Raw genomic sequence first — 18,842 nt, forward strand, 5'->3', positions numbered from 1 at the left:
CAGCTGGAGTTGAGACTCTGTGGGGTAGCAGGTCCTGGGCCCAATTTTCCTGGGTGCTGTGCTTGCTCTATCTCCACGGATTGCATGACCAGTTTCCTCATCTGAACCTTAATCCTCCTCCTCCCCTTCCATGCCCTTAGAGTTGTAATGAATGGGGGCAATGGAAAATGGGATATTCTGAGCCTCTGGAAGCCTGCCAGAGATCTAGAACTCAGTCACCAGGGATGGGCGGGGATAGAATCTGGGAGGCCCAGGAGTCCCGCCTGCCCAGCTATGTTTGAGCAACTGACCTGGCAACAGGGTGAGTCAGACAAACAGCCTAGCTTTCTGAAGCCTCCTCTGCTGTCTGTGTCTTCAGGTCATCATGGTGCTGCTCAGGCTCCTCATGTTCCTCTTTGCTCCGGTGGTCTCTGGTGAGGAGGTGGTGGGTGGGGGAACTCTAGTTTTCCCTTGGAGTCCTGACCCTTCCCAGATAAGCTACCATGGAGGACAGGGGTTGGGGGAGAGGTAGGAAAGTGTAAGAATCTGAATCCCTGGCCCTCACCCCTTATCTTGGCCACTTCCTCAGTCAAGTTCTCACTCCCCATCTGTGAAATGTTGGATGCTGGTTACAAGGAAAGGCCTTAGCTGCTTGGCCGCATGGCATGGCCAGACCCTGTGGCAAAAGGACAGGAGTATGGCTGGGCGCGGTGGCTCACACCTGTAATCCCAGCACTTTGGGAGGCCAAGGCGGGCGGATCATGAGGTCAGGAGATCGAGACCATCCTGGCTAACACAGTGAAACCCCATCTCTACTGAAAATACAAAAAATTAGCCGGGCGTAGTGGCAGGCGCCTGTAGTCCCAGCTACTTGGGAGGCTGAGGCAGGAGAATGGCGTGAACCTGGGAGGCGGAGCTTGCAGTGAGCCGAGATTGCACCACTGCACTCCAGCCTCGGGGACAGAGCGAGACTCGGTCTCAAAAAAAAAAAAAAAAGGACAGGAGTATGCTAGTATGTGTGGTTCCATCAGCCTGGGGGCCTCCAGCTTGAATTCTCTGCTCTTCACAGACCTCTGCAGCCTGCCCTGCTTTATAAATGTCTCTGAGAGCCAGGGCCCTGGCACAATCCTTCAGTTTTTCTCCTTCAACTGCTCCTCCTACACGCCCACACCCACCCTGGAGTTGCTCAATGTCCAGCCACCTGCTACCTTCTTCAACCCACCCAGCTTGGCCAGGTGGCAAGGGACCTATGTGGGCAAGGTAGGGTCATGTGTACAGCTGGGGACTGTGGGGGCACAAGGGCAGACCTAAAATTTCCAAGCCCCACATGGCACTGTCCACCCACCCCAGTTGACCTTGAGCAGCTCTGCTCGGTTGGATGCCCTGATCGTGAACCACTACAAGCTGCAGCTGAAGTTCACATGTGGCAACCATGTGACGGAGGGCTCACTCTCTGTGGATGTGCAGCAGGACCTTAGCCATATCCAGTGTGCTGGTCAATTTGCCAGCCCAGGTGAGACCAGGGGCAGCCGGCAGGGTGGGGGCAGGCATGGCCTGAACAGATCCTCCCTGACCTCCACTCTGGCCAGCTGGGGAAATGATTCAGGTGCCAGAGACAGTCACACCTGGGGCTCGGCTGTACACTCTGCTCCTCCCAGGCCTAGAACTCCACGGAGCCCAGGTGAGCCCAGAACATGGGATGGTGGGTGACAGGATGGGGGCAGGGGGGATGGAGAGAATAAATTAACCCCCACCTGGCCAGGCACAGCCTGCAGAGGAACCTTGCAGCAGAGGCATAGATGAGCCTCTACATGATGCATGTTCTTGGAGAGAGCTGCTGAGGACTGCTCACTCCCCAGTGACCATGGCTGTTCCCACAGGGACATCTCAGGGGCTGAATTCTTTTTTTTTTTTTTTTGAGACGGAGTTTCGCTCTGTTGCCCAGGCTGGAGTGCAGTGGTGGGATCTTGGCTCACTGCAAACTCCGCCTGCCAGGTTCACGCCATTCTCCTGCCTCAGCCTCCCGAGTAGCTGGGACTACAGGCACCCGCCACCACGCCCGGCTAATTTTTTTGTATTTTTTAGTAGAGACGGGGTTTCACTGTGTTAGCCAGGATGGTCTCGATCTCCTGACCTCGTGATCTCCCCGCCTTGGCCTCCCAAAGTGCTGGGATTACAGGCGTGAGCCACCACGCCTCGCCAGGGGCTGAGTTCTTTCAAGATCTGCTATGTGTTCTCAGTTCTTTATGACAATTCTGTATCATTTCTGTAATAAAAAAAAAAAAATGTAGGTAATGGCCAGGCACGGTGGCTCACACCTGTAATCCCAGCACTTTGTGGGGCTGAGGCAAGTGGCCTCAGGAGTTCAAGACCAGCCTGGCCATCATGGTGAGACTCTGTTTCTACTAAAAATACAAAAATTAGCTGGGCATGGTGGCGTGTGCCTGTAATCCCAGCTACTCGGGAAGCTGAGGCAGGAGCATTGCTTGAACCCGGGAGGTGGAGGTTGCAGTGAGCCAAGATTGTGCCACTGCTCCAGGCTGGGTGACAGAACAAGACTCTGTCTTAAAAAAAAAAAAAAAAAAGTATTTAAAAACAGTAACTGGCTTAAAAGCAAAAAGGATTGAGGATCGCGGCCAGGGCTTGGGCTGGAAGTCAGGGAGCCCAGGCTGGGATAAGGGTCAGTGGTGAAGCATGAGAAAATTGGATGTCAGGCTGGGTGCAGTGGCTCACACCTGTAATCCCAGCATTTTGGGAGGCCGAGGAGGGTGGATCACTGGAGGTCAGGAGTTCATGACCAGCCTGGCCAACATGGTGAAACCCTATCTCTACTAAAAATACCAAAATTAGCCAGGCGTGGTGGCAGGCACCTGTAATCTCAGCTATTCGGGAGGCTGAGACTGAAGAATCACTTGAACCCAGGAGGTGGAGGCTGCAGTGAGCCGAGATTGCACCATTGCACTCCAGCCTGGGCGACAAGAGTGAAACTTTGTCAGAAACAAGAAAGGAAGGAAGGAAGGGAGGGAGGGAGGGAGGGAAGGGAGAGAAGGAAATTAGCCGGATGTGGTGGCACAGGCGTGTAATCCCAGCTATTCAGGAGGTTGAGGCCAGAGAATTGCTTGAACCCAGGAAGTGGAGGTTGCAGTGAGCCGAGATCCCGCCACTGCACTCCAGCCTGGGTGACAGAGGGAGACTCTGTCTCAAAAAAAAGAAAGAAGGAAAGAAAGAAAGAAAGAAAGAAGGAAGGAAGGGAGGGAGGGAGACAGAAGGAAAGGAAGGAAGGATAGAAGGAAGGAGAGAGAAAGAGAGAAGGAAAGAAAGAGGAAGGAAGGAAGAGAAGGAAAGAAAGGAAGGAAGGAAGGATGGATAGAAGGAAGGAAGGAAAATAAATTGGGTGTAGGCAGGTGCCTGCTGGGTTGCTGGAGGGTTGCTGCTGGGTTGTTGATGGGGGTGCTCAGGGCACTGGGGGCTGAATGTGGTTGCCAGCATCTCTGTTCTGTCAGATGAGCATTATCAGTGCCCAGGACCCGCCACACTTCCCTGGACCTTTCTCCATCAATGAGCAAGGTTGGCTGCAGGCACCATCCCAGGGCCTCCTAGGCCAGGCTCAAAAGGTGAGCATGACCTGGAATCTGAGGGTGTCCATGGATTGGGTAGAGTGCCTACCTTTTAGAAATTTGTTTATTCTTGGCCTCCTTGGCCTCCTCGACTAATACTGACTCTCTCAGACCTGGACCTGCTGCTCCATGCTGGCTGTCCTCCCACCTTAGCTTGGTTCTGTGCTGGGCTCTGGAGTTCTAGAAAGAAGAGGAATCCCTCTCTCTGGGAATTCACAAGCCCTCTAACAGAAAGAAAAGTGTTTAGGGCAATCACACAGTAAGAGAAAGTCCTGGGTAGTGGCCAGGCACAGTGGCTCACCCACGTAATCCTAGCACTTTGGGAGGCCGAGGTGGGCGTTGTCACCTGAGTTCAGGGGTTCAAGACCAGCCTGGCCAATGTGGAGAAACCCCATCTCTACTAAAAATACAAAAATTAGCTGAGCGTGGTGGCACATGCCTGTAATCCCAGCTACTCGGGAGGCTGAGGCAGGAGAATTGCTTGAACCCAGGGGGTGGAGGTTGCAGTAAGCCGAGATCATACCACTGTGCTCCAACACGGGCAAAAAAAAAAAAAAGTTCTGAGTAAAATGGTCAGTGCAGTCTGGAGGTGGCTTTCAGCAACTCTGGGATGATAATTCACATTGTCAATGATTCAGATATCACTCTTGGGCTGTTTGCATCCTAATGGAATAATTTATGGCCCAAAGGTATGGGGCTCAAAGGAATACTTGTCAGCAGAGTGACAGGTCATGGGGATTATGGGGAAGAGTGGAAGTTGAGGATCCCTTTGGAGATCCTAAGTGAGGTTGCCTATTTAAGGGGAGGACTGGGCATAGACAAAGAGGTAGACACACACAATCTGGCTGCTTTTCTGTTCTGGGTGCACCACAGGTCTTCCAGCTGCAGATCTCAGTGTCCTTTGGACAAAGGCAAAGCTGCCAAGGGATGGTGATGGTGAAGGTTTTGCCTGTTCCCTCCAGCCAGGTCTCCTTCCTGTAAGGCTCCCCTACCCTGGAACAGTGAGGGAGGAAGGGCCTAGCCCCAGGGAATCAGGTAGGGTGAGGCTGCTGGAGCTGAGTCCCAGCCCTGACAGGAGGGGGCCCAGGGAAGGAAGCTGTGGACCCACAGGTTGAGCAGGAATGGGCAGGAACCAGTGCCCCCCTTTTGGTCCAGCGAACAGGCTCAGAATATCACCATCCCTGAGAACCTGGCCCCCGGTAGTGAGGTGGTTCAGGTCCGGGCCCGGGGTGTCGACCTGCGCTATGAAATCCTGTCTCCGGTGCCCAGCCCACACTTCTCCATTGGTCGTGGTGAGAGGTGTTGAGGGGCGGGGCAGGTACTGGGATGCCTCTGTGGCTGGTCCAGAGGTGACCCATAGTACCTCTTCACCTTCCTGTTTGGGGGCCTGGTCTTGGAGAAGGCAGCAGGAGGGCCAGGCTCAGCGGCCTCCTTTGCCTGTGGATCTGGTGGGCTGGCGGGAGTGGGACTGAGCTGGGAGCGGGGCTGACCTCTGTGTTCCCTGACCCCTGACCTCTGTGTTCTCTCACCCCATGCAGCAGACGGTGTGGTCCGGACCACCACGCCCCTGGAATTAGCTCGCACCCAAGGCACTGCGGTCTCCAGGCTGCAGGCGAAGGCCTTTGAGCAGCGCCAGCCATGGGCCAGTGCCGAGCTCAATCTCACCATGAATGTGCAGCTGGTCAACCTCTGGCCTCCACGCTGCCTCCCAGCACTACTGGTGTGAGTACACGGGGACCATAGTTGGGCTGCTGGGGCCAGAGCCATGACTCAGGGTTCTGCCAGACTCCTGCCTTGCTGCCACTGCATACTCTCAGGTCCCAAATCCCCGAGACTGCACCTGTGGGCACCGTGCTGAATACTCTCACTTGCGAAGATCCGGACTCTGTTGGCACCACCCTGGACTACAAGCTGTGGTTCCGCAGCTCTTCCAACCCTGCCAGCCTCTGCCTTTATGACAGAGTCCTTGAGGTGCCCAGCCCCAGCTCCCAGACCCACTTGCAGGGTGCTTGCAGTGGGAAGGGGTGGGTGGGCCAAGGGTCTCTGAGAGCCGAGACCATGGGAGTGGGGATTGGGGGATGGCTGTCGAGCCAACCTGTGTTGCAGTCTGGAAAACAGGATCCAGGCAAGATATTTGTGGATGCCCTGGCCTACAGCAGCCCCGTGTGGCTGAGGGCTCTCTCAGGCCCTGGCTGGACCTCACTTTCTAGCCCGTTTGGCTAGGTGAATGCCACACTGGACTGTGACACTCCTGGAACCTGCTTCCAGCATGCAGCCTCCATCCTGGTGCTCGATGGTGGCCAGCCCCAGATGACCAGTGAGTGACCACACCCAGCCTGGACACCCAGGACAAGGCTGTTCTGTCCTCCTGCTTCCCATGCTCAGGACAGGGTCATCTCTCCTCCTTCAGAATCCAGTAGGGCAGGGTTGTCTCCATTTCAGACCCTGAGGATATATCTCTTAGACCTCCAGCAAGGGAAGGCTTCTGCCCTCCCTTTAGACCCTCTCACTCTCTTTTTTTTTTTTTTTTTTTTTTTTGAGACGGAGTCTTGCTTTGTCACCCAGGCTGGAGTGCAGTGGCACGATCCCGGCTCACTGCAAGCTCCGCCTCCCGGGTTCATGCCATTCTCCTGCCTGAGCCTCCAGAGTAGCTGGGACTACAGGTGCCGGCCACCACGCCCGGCTAATTTTTTGTATTTTCAGTAGAGACGGGGTTTCACTGTATTAGCCAGAATGGTCTCGATCTCCTGACCTCGGGATCCGCCCAGCTCGGCCTCCCAAAGTACTGGGATTACAGGCGTGAGCCACCATGCCCGGCAGACCCTCTCACTCTTTAGACCCCCAGGGCAGGGCCATGTGTCCCTCCTCAGACCTCCAGTTCAGGGATAGGCACCCCAGGCCAGCTCCTTGACTGCCAAATAACCTCCAGCTGAGGTGCCGGTACTGGTGATGGTGACACCCATCAACGAGTTCTCCCCAGCCTGTGCCCCTCGCACGTTCCGGGTTCAGGAGGATGCGGCGCCCCACACTCTGCTGGGCTCTGTGGTGGGCACGGATATGGATTACCCTCATGACAACATTGAGTACTACACCTCTGGTGGTCCTACCAACTTTGCTGTGGACCGTCTCACCGGTACATCCACCCCAGGGCTGGGATGGAAACGGGGAGCCAGATTTGGCTCTGCAGGCTGAAGCTGTGGTCTCCCCCTCTAGGGGAAGTTCACCTCCTGGGACCTTTGGACTATGAGCAGCAGAGGCTGTACAGGCTCACTGTCCTTCTGATTGACCATGGCCAAGACCAGAACCCCAACCATCACCGCTCAGGCTCCTGTACCATTACCATCGAGGTTGAGGTAATTGTGTTCTAAGGCTTTGGAAATACTTGGAAAGATGGGTTCAGATTGCCCTGTGGTGTTCTGCTTTTCCACTCTGTGCCTCGGTTTCTTCCATGAGTTGGCTGGAGAAGAGTGGGGCCTAACTGAAAGCTCTGGAGCCTGTTGTGTGATGTCTTGATCACTTGATGTGTAGGCTCCAGCTGTGGTGAGAAGAAGTTGAGGGGCTGGATCGGAGGTTTGGGGAGTGGGTTCCACCCACTCCTAACCTGGTTCCTTTCTGCAGGATGTGAACGACCATGCCCCTGAGTGTGAGCCCCCATTTCAGGAACTCGCCATCTATGCTCCTCTGGGCCGTAGCGTGGAGGTGACCAAGGTGTCATGCCAGATCCCTCAGGAGCCACAGCGCCTGACCTACTCCTATAGCATCGTGGGAGGTAGGGGACATGGGCACCACCAGGTTGTGAGTGAGGGGCAGGCCAAGGCCAGCAATGGTCTCTTCCTCCTGTCATTCTGCTTTCAGGGAATAGCCAGAACCAATTCATCCTGCAAGGGGCCACCCTGGTGCACAGTGACCTTGTGTTGGGGCCCTTCTGGCCAGAGCAGCCCCGTACCTATGAGTTATTGATCCGTGTGGCCGATGCAGGCCCCTCCCCCACCCACCTCAGCACCACAGCCACCATTATTGTGCATCTAGTTCCCCGGAGGGCCAGCACAGTGGCCACCAGCACCCACAGAACCACAGTGAGGAGGCTCCTCGGGCCCTCAGCAGGGTGGGAAGGGTGGACCTTGGAGAGTGAGGAGACCCAGTTTTTCAGGTGGAACTATGGGGAAGGCAGTTCAGAGGGAAGTGCTGAGTGCAGAGAGCCCAGCAGTGTTGAAGAGCAAATCGCGGGTGTGGGGTGGCTTAGCCCAGGGAGGGGTTGGAAGGCTGGATGGTCAGGGCATTTTGGCAAGGCAGTGGTGAGGCTGTGGCCTCCTTTTCAGGTGCCCTCAACGATGACACCCATGCTCATCACAGACACAGAGGCTTTCTGGCAGCCACAGCCCTGGTTTGTGGTGGTGTTGACAGCAACTGGTGCTCTTCTCCTCTTGGCCCTAGGCTGGCTTCTTGGCAGGCTCCTCCAGGGGTAGGGATCCTATCCTTGTGCTCCCTACCTGCCCCCAGCCCACCTATGGACCCCAGTTGTGATGGGTGGTTTCACCCAAGATTAGATGACAATGCCCAAGTAGGTGGGTGACAAACTGATATTGAGGAGGGCTGTTCTCCCTCCAGAGGTCTTTAGATTAGGGTCAGAGAGACACTGGGAGGAAGCAACTTCCATCACTGGCAGAATCCAGTCTTGGAATGGGAGGAGGGTAGATAGCTCAGGGCTTGAAACTGTGTCTGTCATGCATTGGGCATTTACCCCTATTCCTGACTTCTGCCCTCCACTGGAAAGCTTTCCTGCTCTTGTAGACTCTGAAGTTCCTTGTGGACATAGCACTGAGCCCAGGGAAAGGGGATGTAACAATGTGGGCACTGCATACAGACATTGGTTGTTCCCAATATAAAGGAATGGGTGAATGGTGCTGGTTCCTGGAGCCAGTAAGCCTGCTGCCCTCACTGCTTGGTTACTCCTCCTGGCATTTTAGGTTGGCCCAGCTGCTGCAAGCACCCAGCAAACCAGCCCAGGCTTTGCTGCTAAACAGGTCAGTCTCCTTTGCCTACTTCTATGCCTGGGAGCCCATCTCTTAAACTCAGGTTGGGGCCCAGAGCCTTGCCCTGTACTCTTGCTCCTACTTTGCCCCAGCATCCAGGGAACTGAGGGATCCATCGAGGGTTTCATGGAGGCACCAAAGATGGAGATGTCCCAGGCACCCAGCACTGTCATGAGTCTGGTATGTCAGCTCACCATCTCAAGTAATGGGCACCAAGGCTGCTCCAGAGTACTCCCCTGCCCCCTCCAAGCCTTTTCTTCCCATGCCCCTTTTCCTATGAATGGCTATCCCTGTGGAAGTGCCCACACTAGCACCATGAGAATGGAGGAGGCAGGTGGGCTTCTGGCCCCCTAGGGGCAGGCCTTCATCTGCTCCCCTGTGGGCAGGGTTCAATTCATTGCACCTTTTTTTTTTCCCTCAGCAGCATTTTGATGGCAGAGCACAGGACTCCCGTGAGTCCCCCTCTTCCTAAACTATTCTCTGCCTGGGCCCTCACCCCATCTGAGTATCTCCTCCTCTCTTTACCCCCTCTCAATATCTCTTCCTACTCCCAGGAACCCACCATCTATCTGCTTTTTTCCTGAATGAGGTCTGCTCTCACCCCCACTCACCCTTCATCCATCCTTTGTCAAATGTCTAGGGGGTCAGGAGATGACTCATATCTGGTCTGGTCTCTGCCCACAACAGGAAGAGGGATGATGGTGAGGGGAGAGGCCCCCAGATAGTCCAGTGTCACCAGTGATTTATGGGAGAGTAATCTGGCATTGGCCTTAGGGAAGCTGGTGTCCAGTGTTGGAGAATCAAGGAGGCTTCCTGCGCATTTGAGTCAGAGTTGAGAAAATTTGCTGAGGAGGGAGGGGACAGGTTAGATTCCAGCGAAGGTGGGATGTCACACTGAGGGTCCTGGAGGAATAATCTCCTACCCTTAGGTAAGAGGGGAGGGAGGCAGTTCTTCTGGAGCCAGCAGCACCCCCTGCTCTCCTCTCTCTCCTACCGGTTTTAGGTACAGGAAGAGACTACCTGTTTAACACACACACAGGAGCCCGGCGCTGGCTCTGAGGCCAAGTAGCTGCTTTACTATGTGTGGAATTTCTTTTTCACACCATCATGGGCTGTATTTTCAAGTTGATTCATAATAAACAAAATTACAAACAGAAAAGTTCTAGCCTTGTAGCCAATGTGTGGGAGAAGCTCTGAAATCTGTGCCTCCGTGTTCTCACTTGTAGAAATTCCTACCTTGTGAGCAGACTCTAGGGAGCAGTAAGGTTTTCCTTTTCTCTTTCAGGGCTTTTTTTTTTCTTTTTTTTTTTAGACAGGGTCTCACTATGGTGCCCAGGTTGGAGTGCAGAGGCTATTCATAGGTGTCATCACAGCACACTATAGCCTCTAACTCCTGGCTTCAACAGAGCCTCTCATCTCAGCCTCCTGGGTAGCTGGGAAGATGGGCGCACCACTGCACCTGGCTTTATTTTTCTTTTAAGAAGGTATTGTATGATGCTCAGACTGACAGTGTGACTGATGCTCTACAGAGGTAATAGGCTATTATCCTTGTCAATGACTGAGGGGCCTCCAATCAGCATGTCTCCTCAGGGCCACCTGCTTCCTTTTCCTGTCCAGAAGAGAGAGAACAATGCTGCGTGTGTGTGTGTGTGTGTGTGTGTGTGTGTGTGTGTGTGTGTGTGTGTAGGGAGGGAGGGAGGGAGGAGGGGGAGGGAGAGGGGAGAGAGAGAGAGAGAGAGAGAGAGAGAGAGAGGAGATAGGGTCTGGCTTTGTTGCCCAGGCTGGAGTGCAATGGTGTAATCGTGGCTCACTGTAGCCTTGACCTCTCAGGCTCAATCGATCCTCCTACTCAGAATCCCAAGTAGGTGGGACTACAGGCATGGACCACCATGCCTGGTTAATTTTTAATTTTTTTGTAGAGATGGGATCTCTTTATGTTGACCAGGCTGGTCTTGAATTCCTGGGTCCCAGCAATCCTCCCCCTTCAGCCTCCTAAAGTGCTGGGATTACAGGTGTGAGCCATTGTGCCTGGCTCACTGTTGCTTTTTTTGTTGTTGTTGAGATGTTCCTCTTTTTAATTTTTTTCTTAATTTTTAATTTTTGTGGGTACATAGGTGTATAAATTTGGAGGTACATGAGATGTTTTGATAAGGCATGTAATGCTTAAAAATCACTTCATCGAAAATGGGGTATCCATCCCCTGAAGCATTTATCCTTTGTGTTACAAATAATCCAATTATACTCTTTTAGTTATTTTAAAATGTACAATTAAGTTATTATTGACTATAGCCACTCTGTTGTGCTATCAAACGCTAGGTCTTACTCATTTTTCTTTTTTTTTTTTTGGTACCCATTAACCGTCCCACCTCCCCACCCCTTCCAGACTCTGGTAACTATCCTTCTACTCACTATCTCCATGAATTCAACTGTTTTGTTTAAATCTTTTTCCTTTTTTTTTTTTTTTTGAGACGGAGTCTTACTTTGTCGCCCAGGCTGGAGTTCAGTGGCATGATCTTCGCTCACTGCAACCTCCACCTCTCATGTTCAAGCAATTCTCGTGCTTCAGTCTCCTGAGTAGCTGGAACCACAGGCGTGCACCACCACGACTGGCTAATTTTTTTATTTTTAGTAGAGACGGTGTTTTGCTATGTTGGCCAGGCTGGTCTTGAACTCCTGACCTCAGGTGATCCTCCTGCCTCAGCCTCCCAAAGTGCTGGGATTACAGGCGTGAGCCACCACACCAGCCAATCTCACAATCTCATTCTTTTTAATGGCTAAATAATACTCCATTCTGCATATGTACCATATTTTCTTTTTTTTCTTTTTTTTTTGAGATGGAGTCTCGCTCTGTTGCCCAGGCTGGAGCACAGTGGCGCGATCTCGGCTCACTGCAAGCGCCGCCTCCTGGGTTCACGCTATTATCCTGCCTCAGCCTCCTGAGTAGCTGGGACTACAGGCGCTTGCCACCACGCCCGGCTAATTTTTTGTATTTTTAGTAGAGATGGGGTTTCACCGTATTAGCCAGGATGGTCTCGAGCTCCTGACCTCTTGATCTGCCCGCCTCGGGCTCCCAAAGTGCTGGGATTACAGGTGTGAGCCACTGCACCCGGCCCATATGTACCATATTTTCTTTATCCATTCATCTGTTGATGGACACTTAGGTTGCTTCCAAATCTTGGCTATTGTGAATGGCGCTGCAGCAAACATGGAAGTGCAGATATCTTTTTGATATACTGATTTCCTTTCCTTTGGGTACATACCCAGCAGTGGGATTGCTGGATCATGTGGTAGCTGTATTTTTAGTTTTCTGAGGAACCTCCAAACTGTTATCCATAGTAGTTATACCACTGTTGCTTTTTGAGGGCCCCATCAAACTTCAGGGCAATTTGCCAACTGTATGTGGAGGTCTTCTTGAGAAGGATCTGGAGCTTTTGCACTGGGGTGAGGGGTGATGCAGACTTGAGAATCCTGTGGCATGGCTGGTCCTGGAGGATTAGCAGAATCCCCCTTTTGAGGGTTGTCAGCTTTTCTTCCTGATCTGTTTCTTCTGGTTCCTCTGCTCTCACATCTCCCTGTTTTGACCTGAGCTATTGCATGTAGCCAGGTGGCCTGCAGCAATCTGCTGGTGGGCAGGTCTTGCTGGGTGCAGTGTTGGCCCACTCTCCATGCCCAACCTGACATCAGGTCTCAGGCTTCTGCCAGCTCTCCAAGAGGACCTTACTGTGGTAAATCCAAGTTATCACAGTCTTTCCTCCTCTGTTGAGGAGTCTGTGGGCCTGAACCCCCTCAGGGTACTGGAGAACCTCCCTTTCTTTTTTTTTTTTGAGACAGAATTTTCCTCTGTCACGCAGGCTAGAGTGTAGTGGCATGATCTCAGCCCACTGAACCTCTGCCTCCCAGGTTCAAGTGATCCTCCTGCCTCAGCCTCCTGAGTAGCTGGGATTACAGGCACCTGCCACCACATCCAGCTAATTTTTGTATTTTTAGTAGCGACAGGGTTTCACCATTTTGGCCAGGCTGCTCTTGAACCTCTGACCTCAAGTGATCAGCCTTCTTTGGCCTCCCAAAGTGCTGGATTACAGGCATGAGCCACTGCGCCTGGCTAGGAGGACCTCCCTTTCTGAACCAGTTATGGTGTCCCAGGGCCAGGAAGAAGCTGAGAGCCTTCTGTGGGAACAAAACAAAGCAAAACAAAAACCCTTCATGGGGCTTCCACCAAAGTTAGTGTTTTAAGGCACGCCTCAGGAACAGCAACTTGGAAGCAGGTTGTTCCAGGAAGTGGTTGTAGGCAGATTTTTCCTGAGTTCTTCCCCTGCTCTGAGGGTTCATTAAATCTTCCTCTGAGAAGCTCCACTTTTATCTTCATTTTACAGATGGGACAACCAAAGCTAAAGAGAGGCTAAGGCTCAAAAGTCAGAGTTAGCTAGTTGGGGCATTTGGGTGTGGGCCCAGGCCACGTAACTTCATCTGTTGTTCTAAGCCTGAAGCCAAGCCCAGAGTTAGGTGTTCTGTATGGCGAGCAAGGTGTGACCATCTTCCTGGGACCATTAGTCTGCCTGGGAGGCCGGTCATGACAGTCCAGGGCAAAAGATGCTGTCATAGGATCTCAAGACAAGATGCTCTAGGGCAGAGAAAAGGGAGTGCCCTCTGTGTGTCAGGACTTGTGCTAGGCTCTAAACCTCAGGCAGGAAAGCATGGGCAATGAGCCAGAGGCTGCTGTGGCAGCACAGACTGCTGTACCTCGAGGCTAGTAAGGGACAAAGCGTGGGAAGCTGGGATAGAGGCTCCTCACACTCTGAAACCAGCAGGAGGAGGTGCGAGACCCAGCACCTCCATTTCTAGAGGTGGCGTGACCTTGGCTCGGCCTCCCCTCTCTGAGCCTCAGTTTCCTCTCCAGAGTGAACTGGGGGCTGCACCCCCCTTCTCCCAAAGGGGGTAACAAAAAAACGAATAGCACACCGCTGAGATTCCCTGTGTGTGCGCAAGTGTATGTCAAGACGCCGCCAGTACCACACCAGGACCAGGCACGCAGAGAGGCCAAGGGCGCTTCAGCCTCGGAGTAGCCAGCAGAAACTCAGCCGCCAGCCACTCCGAGAACGAAGCGCATGCGCCAACCCATGCCGTCACAGTCACGTGCCCCACGCTTTCGGCACGGGCCCTGAGAGGCAGACTCTGACTGACAGGTGAGCTGACCTGTCAGCAGGAAGCACTTTCCCCGGCGACGAGCAAAGAGACTGTTGATTGGGGATGGGACCCCTCGGGGGGCGGGTTCTTTGCAGTCCTAGTTACTATGACGCCCGGCCCCCGCCCCCTCGGCTAGCCGCCATCTTGTTGTTGATCCGTACCCAGTGGGCAACGCCGGGAGCTGGACCAAGCGGCCGGTGAGAGGCCGCTGTAGCGGGGCTCAGCCACCTGTGCTGCCTGCCAGGGGGCGGGCCGAAACCTGGAGGCCCGGGGGGCCCAGCTCCCGCAGGGAGCCGTGGGCGCCCGGTGCCCGGGCCGGGCAGGTGAGTGACAGGAGCCGGGCCGATAGACCGGCCTGACGCCCGCGGGGAGGGCGGTGGCGGGCGCGGGGTTGGAGTGGGCGCGCGTGGGGTCGGGGCTTCGGTGGGGCATCACTGGAACATCGCTCGAGCATCCTGAGCGGCCGCCCGCCGAGCCTCCTAGATGCTGGCACCGAAGCCGGGGGGACAGCCGGTGTGGAGGTCGGAGAGCGGCCAGTGCCTGAGGGCCGGCCGGCTAATAGCGGGAAACCAGCTTCTCTGACCGAAGCTCTGGACTCCGCTGATCCGGAGCGCTGAAGTGTGTCCGGTGCCACCCTGATGCTCTGCTGGGAGTTGTGTTGCTCCTGGCTGAGAAATAGACTTACCTCTTTCTTAGAGCTCCTGCGAGTAATTTTCAGGACGCTGGATGCTAAGACTAGACGAAGCAAGCCAAAGCCCCCGCGAGCCAGGCAGGCCGGTGTCACGGCCCTATGATTATGGCAAGGGGGACCCTCTGCCTGGCTGCTGCTTCCTGAGACCCGTTCGGAACCTCACGTGTACCTCGAAGCTCACCGTTTGTTTCCTCCCAAAGAACCTGGTTAAATGTCCATAATGGCTTTTATTTTGGAACATAATCTCTTTGGTTCTTCACCACCACTTTTTGGAGAGTGGTAATGTCTTCCTCTTTTTGCTTTAGGAGAAAGTGAATATTATGGTGATGACTTGATTTTATCTCCTAAAGAGATGCTCGCCATAGGAGACAAAGGAAACGTAGGAGTGTCTTAGAATCGGAAAAAGAAATGAAACTTGTTTTTGTTGTGGATGGTATCGAACTGGCAAATTAATTTTTTTTTTTTTTTTTTTTTGAGACAGAGTCTCTCTCTCTCTGTTGCCCAGGCCGGAGTGCAGTGGCGCAATCTCGGCTCACCACAACCTCCACCTCCCGGGTTCAAGCGATTATCCTGCCTCAGCCTCCCGAGTAGCTAGGACTACAGGCACGCGCCACCATCCCCGGCTAATTTTTGTATTTTTAGTAGAGACGGGGTTTCATCACGTTGGCCAGGCTGGTCTCGAACTCCTGACCTCGTGATCCACCCTCCTTGGCCTCCCAAAGTGCTGGGATTACAAGTGTGCGCCACTGCGCCCGGCGCAAATTAACTTTTAACAGTACTAAAATTATCTTGCTCAGTGAAAACAGACCTTCAGGCCCCTTTCCTGTGAATGTGGGCAGGTTGGAGATCCTCAGCAGAGTGTGCAGGTCTAGGAAGAGTTCTGATTGCTCCAAAAACATATTTCTCTTGACCTGTGGCCTCTTTGGTTCTTTGTACAGCCTTCTTGTATGTGGTCATAGAACATGCCTGCATGAGATGACTAAGAAGTCAAGCGACAATACTTTGTGCACTTTTTTTTTTTTTTTTTTTTTGAGACGGAGTTTCGCTCCATTGCCAGACTGGAGTACAGTGGTGCCATCTCGGCTCACTGCAACCTCTGACTCCTTGGTCCAAGCAATTTTCCTGCCTCAGCCTCCCGAGTAGCTGGGACTACAGGCACATGCCACCACGCCGAGCTAATTTTTGTATTTTTAGTAGAGATGGGGTTTCACTATGTTGGCCAGACTGGTCTCGAACTCCTGGCCTCGTGATCAGCCTGCCTCAGCCTCCCAAAGTGCTGGGATTACAGGCATGAGCCACCGTGCCGAGACTACTTTTTTTTTCCCCCGAGACGAAGTCTCGTTCTCTCAGGCTGGAGTGCAATGGCACAATCTCGGCTGACTGCAATCTGTGCCTCCTGGGTTCAAGCGATTCTCCTGCCCCAGCCTCCCAAGTAGCTGGGATTACAGGTGCGTGCCACCACGCCTGGCTAATTTTTGTATTTTTAGTAGAGACCTAGTTTCACCATGTTGGTCAGGCTGGTCTTGAACTCCTGACCTCGTGATCCGCCTGCCTCAGTCTCCCAAAGTGCTGGGATTACAAGCGTGAGCCACTGTGCCCGGTCATGCGCCCAGCCTACTTTGTGCACTTCTATCAGGATCTTGTCACCTCTGACTGTATAATTTTGAAAGAGGTCAGGCGCGGTAGCTCCTGTCTGTAATCCCAGCACTTTGGGAGGCTGAGGTGGGTGGATCACCTGAGGTCAGGAGTTAGAGATTAGCCTGGCCAAAATGGCGAAATCGCATCTCTACTAAAGATACAAAAATTAGTTGGGCATGGTGGTGCATGGAGGCTGAGGCAGGAGAATCACCTGAACCCGGAAAGTAGAGGTTGCAGTGAGCTGAGATCGTGCCACTACACTCCAGCCTGGGTGACAGAGTGAGACTCAGTCCCCCAAAATAATAAATAATAAATAAAATAATAATTTTGAAAGAAGAAACCAGCTCCTTGGTCAGGAGATCCTTTAGGAAAGCAGGTGCTGAACCCAGAGGAGGCTGGCAGCTTGTTGCTGTTCGACTGAGTTTATACTGCACTTGTGAGGCAAGGGAGAAATTGAGTAGTCTTTAGTTATTTCATTGTCCTTCAGGGCCATTTTTTGAATCTTTAGTTCATTTTAATCTTGGTAAGACCAGTTCCTTGGGCAGTTCTTGAAAGGAGGGGGATATTAAAATATTAGCTTTTCTTTCTTTCTTTTTTTTTTTTTTTTTTGAGACGGAATCTCACTCTGTTGCCCTGGCTGGAATGCAGTGGTGTGGTCTTGGCTCACTGCAAGCTCCGCCTCCTGGGTTCACGTCATTCTCCTGCCTCAGCCTCCCAAATAGCTGGGACTACAGGCGCCCACCACCACACCCGGCTAATTTTTTTGTATTTTTAGTAGAGATGGGGTTTCACCATGTTAGCCAGGATGGTCTCGATCTCCTGACCTCATGATCTGCCTGCCTCGGCCTCCCAAAGTGCTGGGATTACAGGCAAGAGCCATCGCACCCGGCGAAAATACTAGCTTTTCAAAATTGTCCCAAGCCCCTGCTTTTTTTTGTTGTTGTTGTTCTGAGATGGGGTTTCACCATGTTGGCCAGGCTGGTCACTCCTGACAGGTGATCCACCTGCCTCAGCCTTGGCCTGGGATTACGGGGTGAGACACCACACTGGCTGTCATTTGCATTTTTAAAAATTACTTATGTAGAGATGGGGTCTCAGTTGCCCAGACTGGGCTTGAACTCCTAGTCTCAAGTGATCCTCCTGTCTTGGTCTCCCGAAGTGCTAGGATTACAGGCATGAGCTACCATGCCTGGCCTTTTTTTTTTTTTTTTTTTTGAGACGGAGTCTCACTCTGTCACCCAGGCTGGAATGCAGTGGCATGATCTTGTCTCACTGCAACTTCTGCCTCCTGGGTTCAAGTGATTCTCCTGCCTCAGCCTCCTGAGTAGCTGGGACTACAGGAGTGCGCCAGCACGCCTGGCTAATTTTTTTTTTTTTTTTTTTTTTTTTTTTTTTAGTAGAGCCGGGGTTTTGCTGTGTTGGCCAGGCTGGTCTCAAACTCCTGACCTCAGGTGATCCACCCACCTTGGCCTCCCAAAGTGCTGGGATTACAGGTGTGAGCCACCACGCCTGGCCTTTTTTAAGAGACAGTCTCTTAAAAAACTCTTAGGCTGGAGTGTAGTGGCACAATTGTAGCTCACTGCAGCCTCCAACTCCTTGCCTCAAGTGATCCTCTTGCCTCAGCTTTCAAAGTAGCTAGGACTACACACATGCGCCACCATGCCTGGCTAATTTTCTTTGTCTTAACTTTTTTGTAGAGATGGGGGTCTCACTATGTTGCTCAGGCTAGTCTCAAACTCCTGGGTGCAAATGATCCTCCTGCGTCGCATTCCTAAGTGCAGGCATGAGCCACTGTGCCTGGCTTGTGATGGGCATTTTTAAGTGCAAATGTGTCAGACTGTTGTTATAATAGTAGACCCTCCAGGCTGGGCGCGGTGGCTCACGCCTGTAATCCCAGCACTGTGGGAGGCCGAGGTGGGCGGGTCACGAGGTCAGGAGTTCCAGACCAGCCTGACCAACATGGTGAAAAGCTGTCTCTACTAAAAATACAAAGATTAAGGCCGGCGCCTTAATTTGTTTTTTTAATGGACATGGAGTCTTGCTTGTTGCCCAGGCTGGTCTCTAACTCCTGGGTTTGAGTGATCCTCCCACCTCGGCCTCCCAAAGTGCTGGATTATGAATGTGAGTCACCTCGCTTGGCCAATTTCAGGAGTTTTTCACACTGCACAGACTACGGAGATCCTGCACTGAAATCAGGAACTGCTACAGGCTTATGGGATGAGATCTGATGTCCTAATGTGGCATTTAAGGCGATACAGTCCAGCTGGCTCCAGCCTACCTCCTCAGGGTTTATCCTAATCCCCATTAACCAAATAGTTTGCTAAACATTCCATACATACTCTTTCTCTACACAGATCCTCTTATGGCTGAATCCAGTGACCTATGGCCTGTGGAGATGACCTTTTCCTTCAGCTTTTCCCTTGTCCGTAGTCCAGCTCCATTTCTACTTACCTTCTTTATAAAACGTCCCCAAAACATTTCAGCTCCTGGGGATATATTCCATACCCTTTGAACTGCAGTGACATTATTGCCCTGAAACAAACATCAAAATAGTATTTGCTCTTTTAAGAATAATTTTTTAGGCAGACACAGTGGTTCACGCCTGTAATCCCAGCACTTTGGGAGGCCACGGCGGGTGGATCACCTGAGGTCAGGAGTTTGAGACCAGCCTGGCCGACATGGTAAAACCCTGTCTGTACT

The 18,842-nt window shown here is 52.7% G+C and overlaps 2 protein-coding genes across 2 annotated transcripts in view; both read left to right on the forward strand.

The window, feature by feature from the left end:
- Nucleotides 1-303: 303 nt before the first annotated feature.
- Nucleotides 304-9,781, forward strand: CDHR4 (cadherin related family member 4). Its single transcript, XM_030810175.1, has 19 exons — nucleotides 304-413; nucleotides 1,049-1,239; nucleotides 1,330-1,492; nucleotides 1,569-1,660; nucleotides 3,483-3,593; nucleotides 4,470-4,573; nucleotides 4,752-4,888; nucleotides 5,135-5,318; nucleotides 5,414-5,567; nucleotides 5,820-5,913; nucleotides 6,526-6,729; nucleotides 6,810-6,949; nucleotides 7,215-7,365; nucleotides 7,452-7,672; nucleotides 7,916-8,058; nucleotides 8,564-8,620; nucleotides 8,722-8,809; nucleotides 9,054-9,081; nucleotides 9,633-9,781. The coding sequence occupies exons 1-19, from the start codon at nucleotides 365-367 to the stop codon at nucleotides 9,686-9,688; spliced, it is 2,367 nt and encodes a 788-aa protein (XP_030666035.1). The 5' UTR covers nucleotides 304-364; the 3' UTR covers nucleotides 9,689-9,781.
- Nucleotides 9,782-13,943: 4,162 nt separating this feature from the next.
- IP6K1 (inositol hexakisphosphate kinase 1) overlaps nucleotides 13,944-18,842 on the forward strand; it is a 68,181-nt gene continuing 63,282 nt past the window's right edge. The window contains exon 1 of the mRNA XM_030811765.1: nucleotides 13,944-14,136. The gene's annotated coding sequence lies outside the window, so the exon portion shown is untranslated. The remainder of the gene's footprint in view (nucleotides 14,137-18,842) is intronic.

Source organism: Nomascus leucogenys, chromosome 4 (assembly GCF_006542625.1).
Source record: "Nomascus leucogenys isolate Asia chromosome 4, Asia_NLE_v1, whole genome shotgun sequence".
NCBI lineage: Eukaryota > Metazoa > Chordata > Mammalia > Primates > Hylobatidae > Nomascus > Nomascus leucogenys.

Coding starts and splice junctions, on each gene's coding strand:
- CDHR4 (XM_030810175.1), top strand. CDS start 365: ATGGTGCTGCTCAGGCTCCTCATGTTCCTCTTTGCTCCGGTGGTCTCT. Junction 6,730..6,809: donor TGCTGTGGACCGTCTCACCG/GTACATCCACCC, acceptor CTCCCCCTCTAG/GGGAAGTTCACCTCCTGGGA. Junction 6,950..7,214: donor CCATTACCATCGAGGTTGAG/GTAATTGTGTTC, acceptor TCCTTTCTGCAG/GATGTGAACGACCATGCCCC.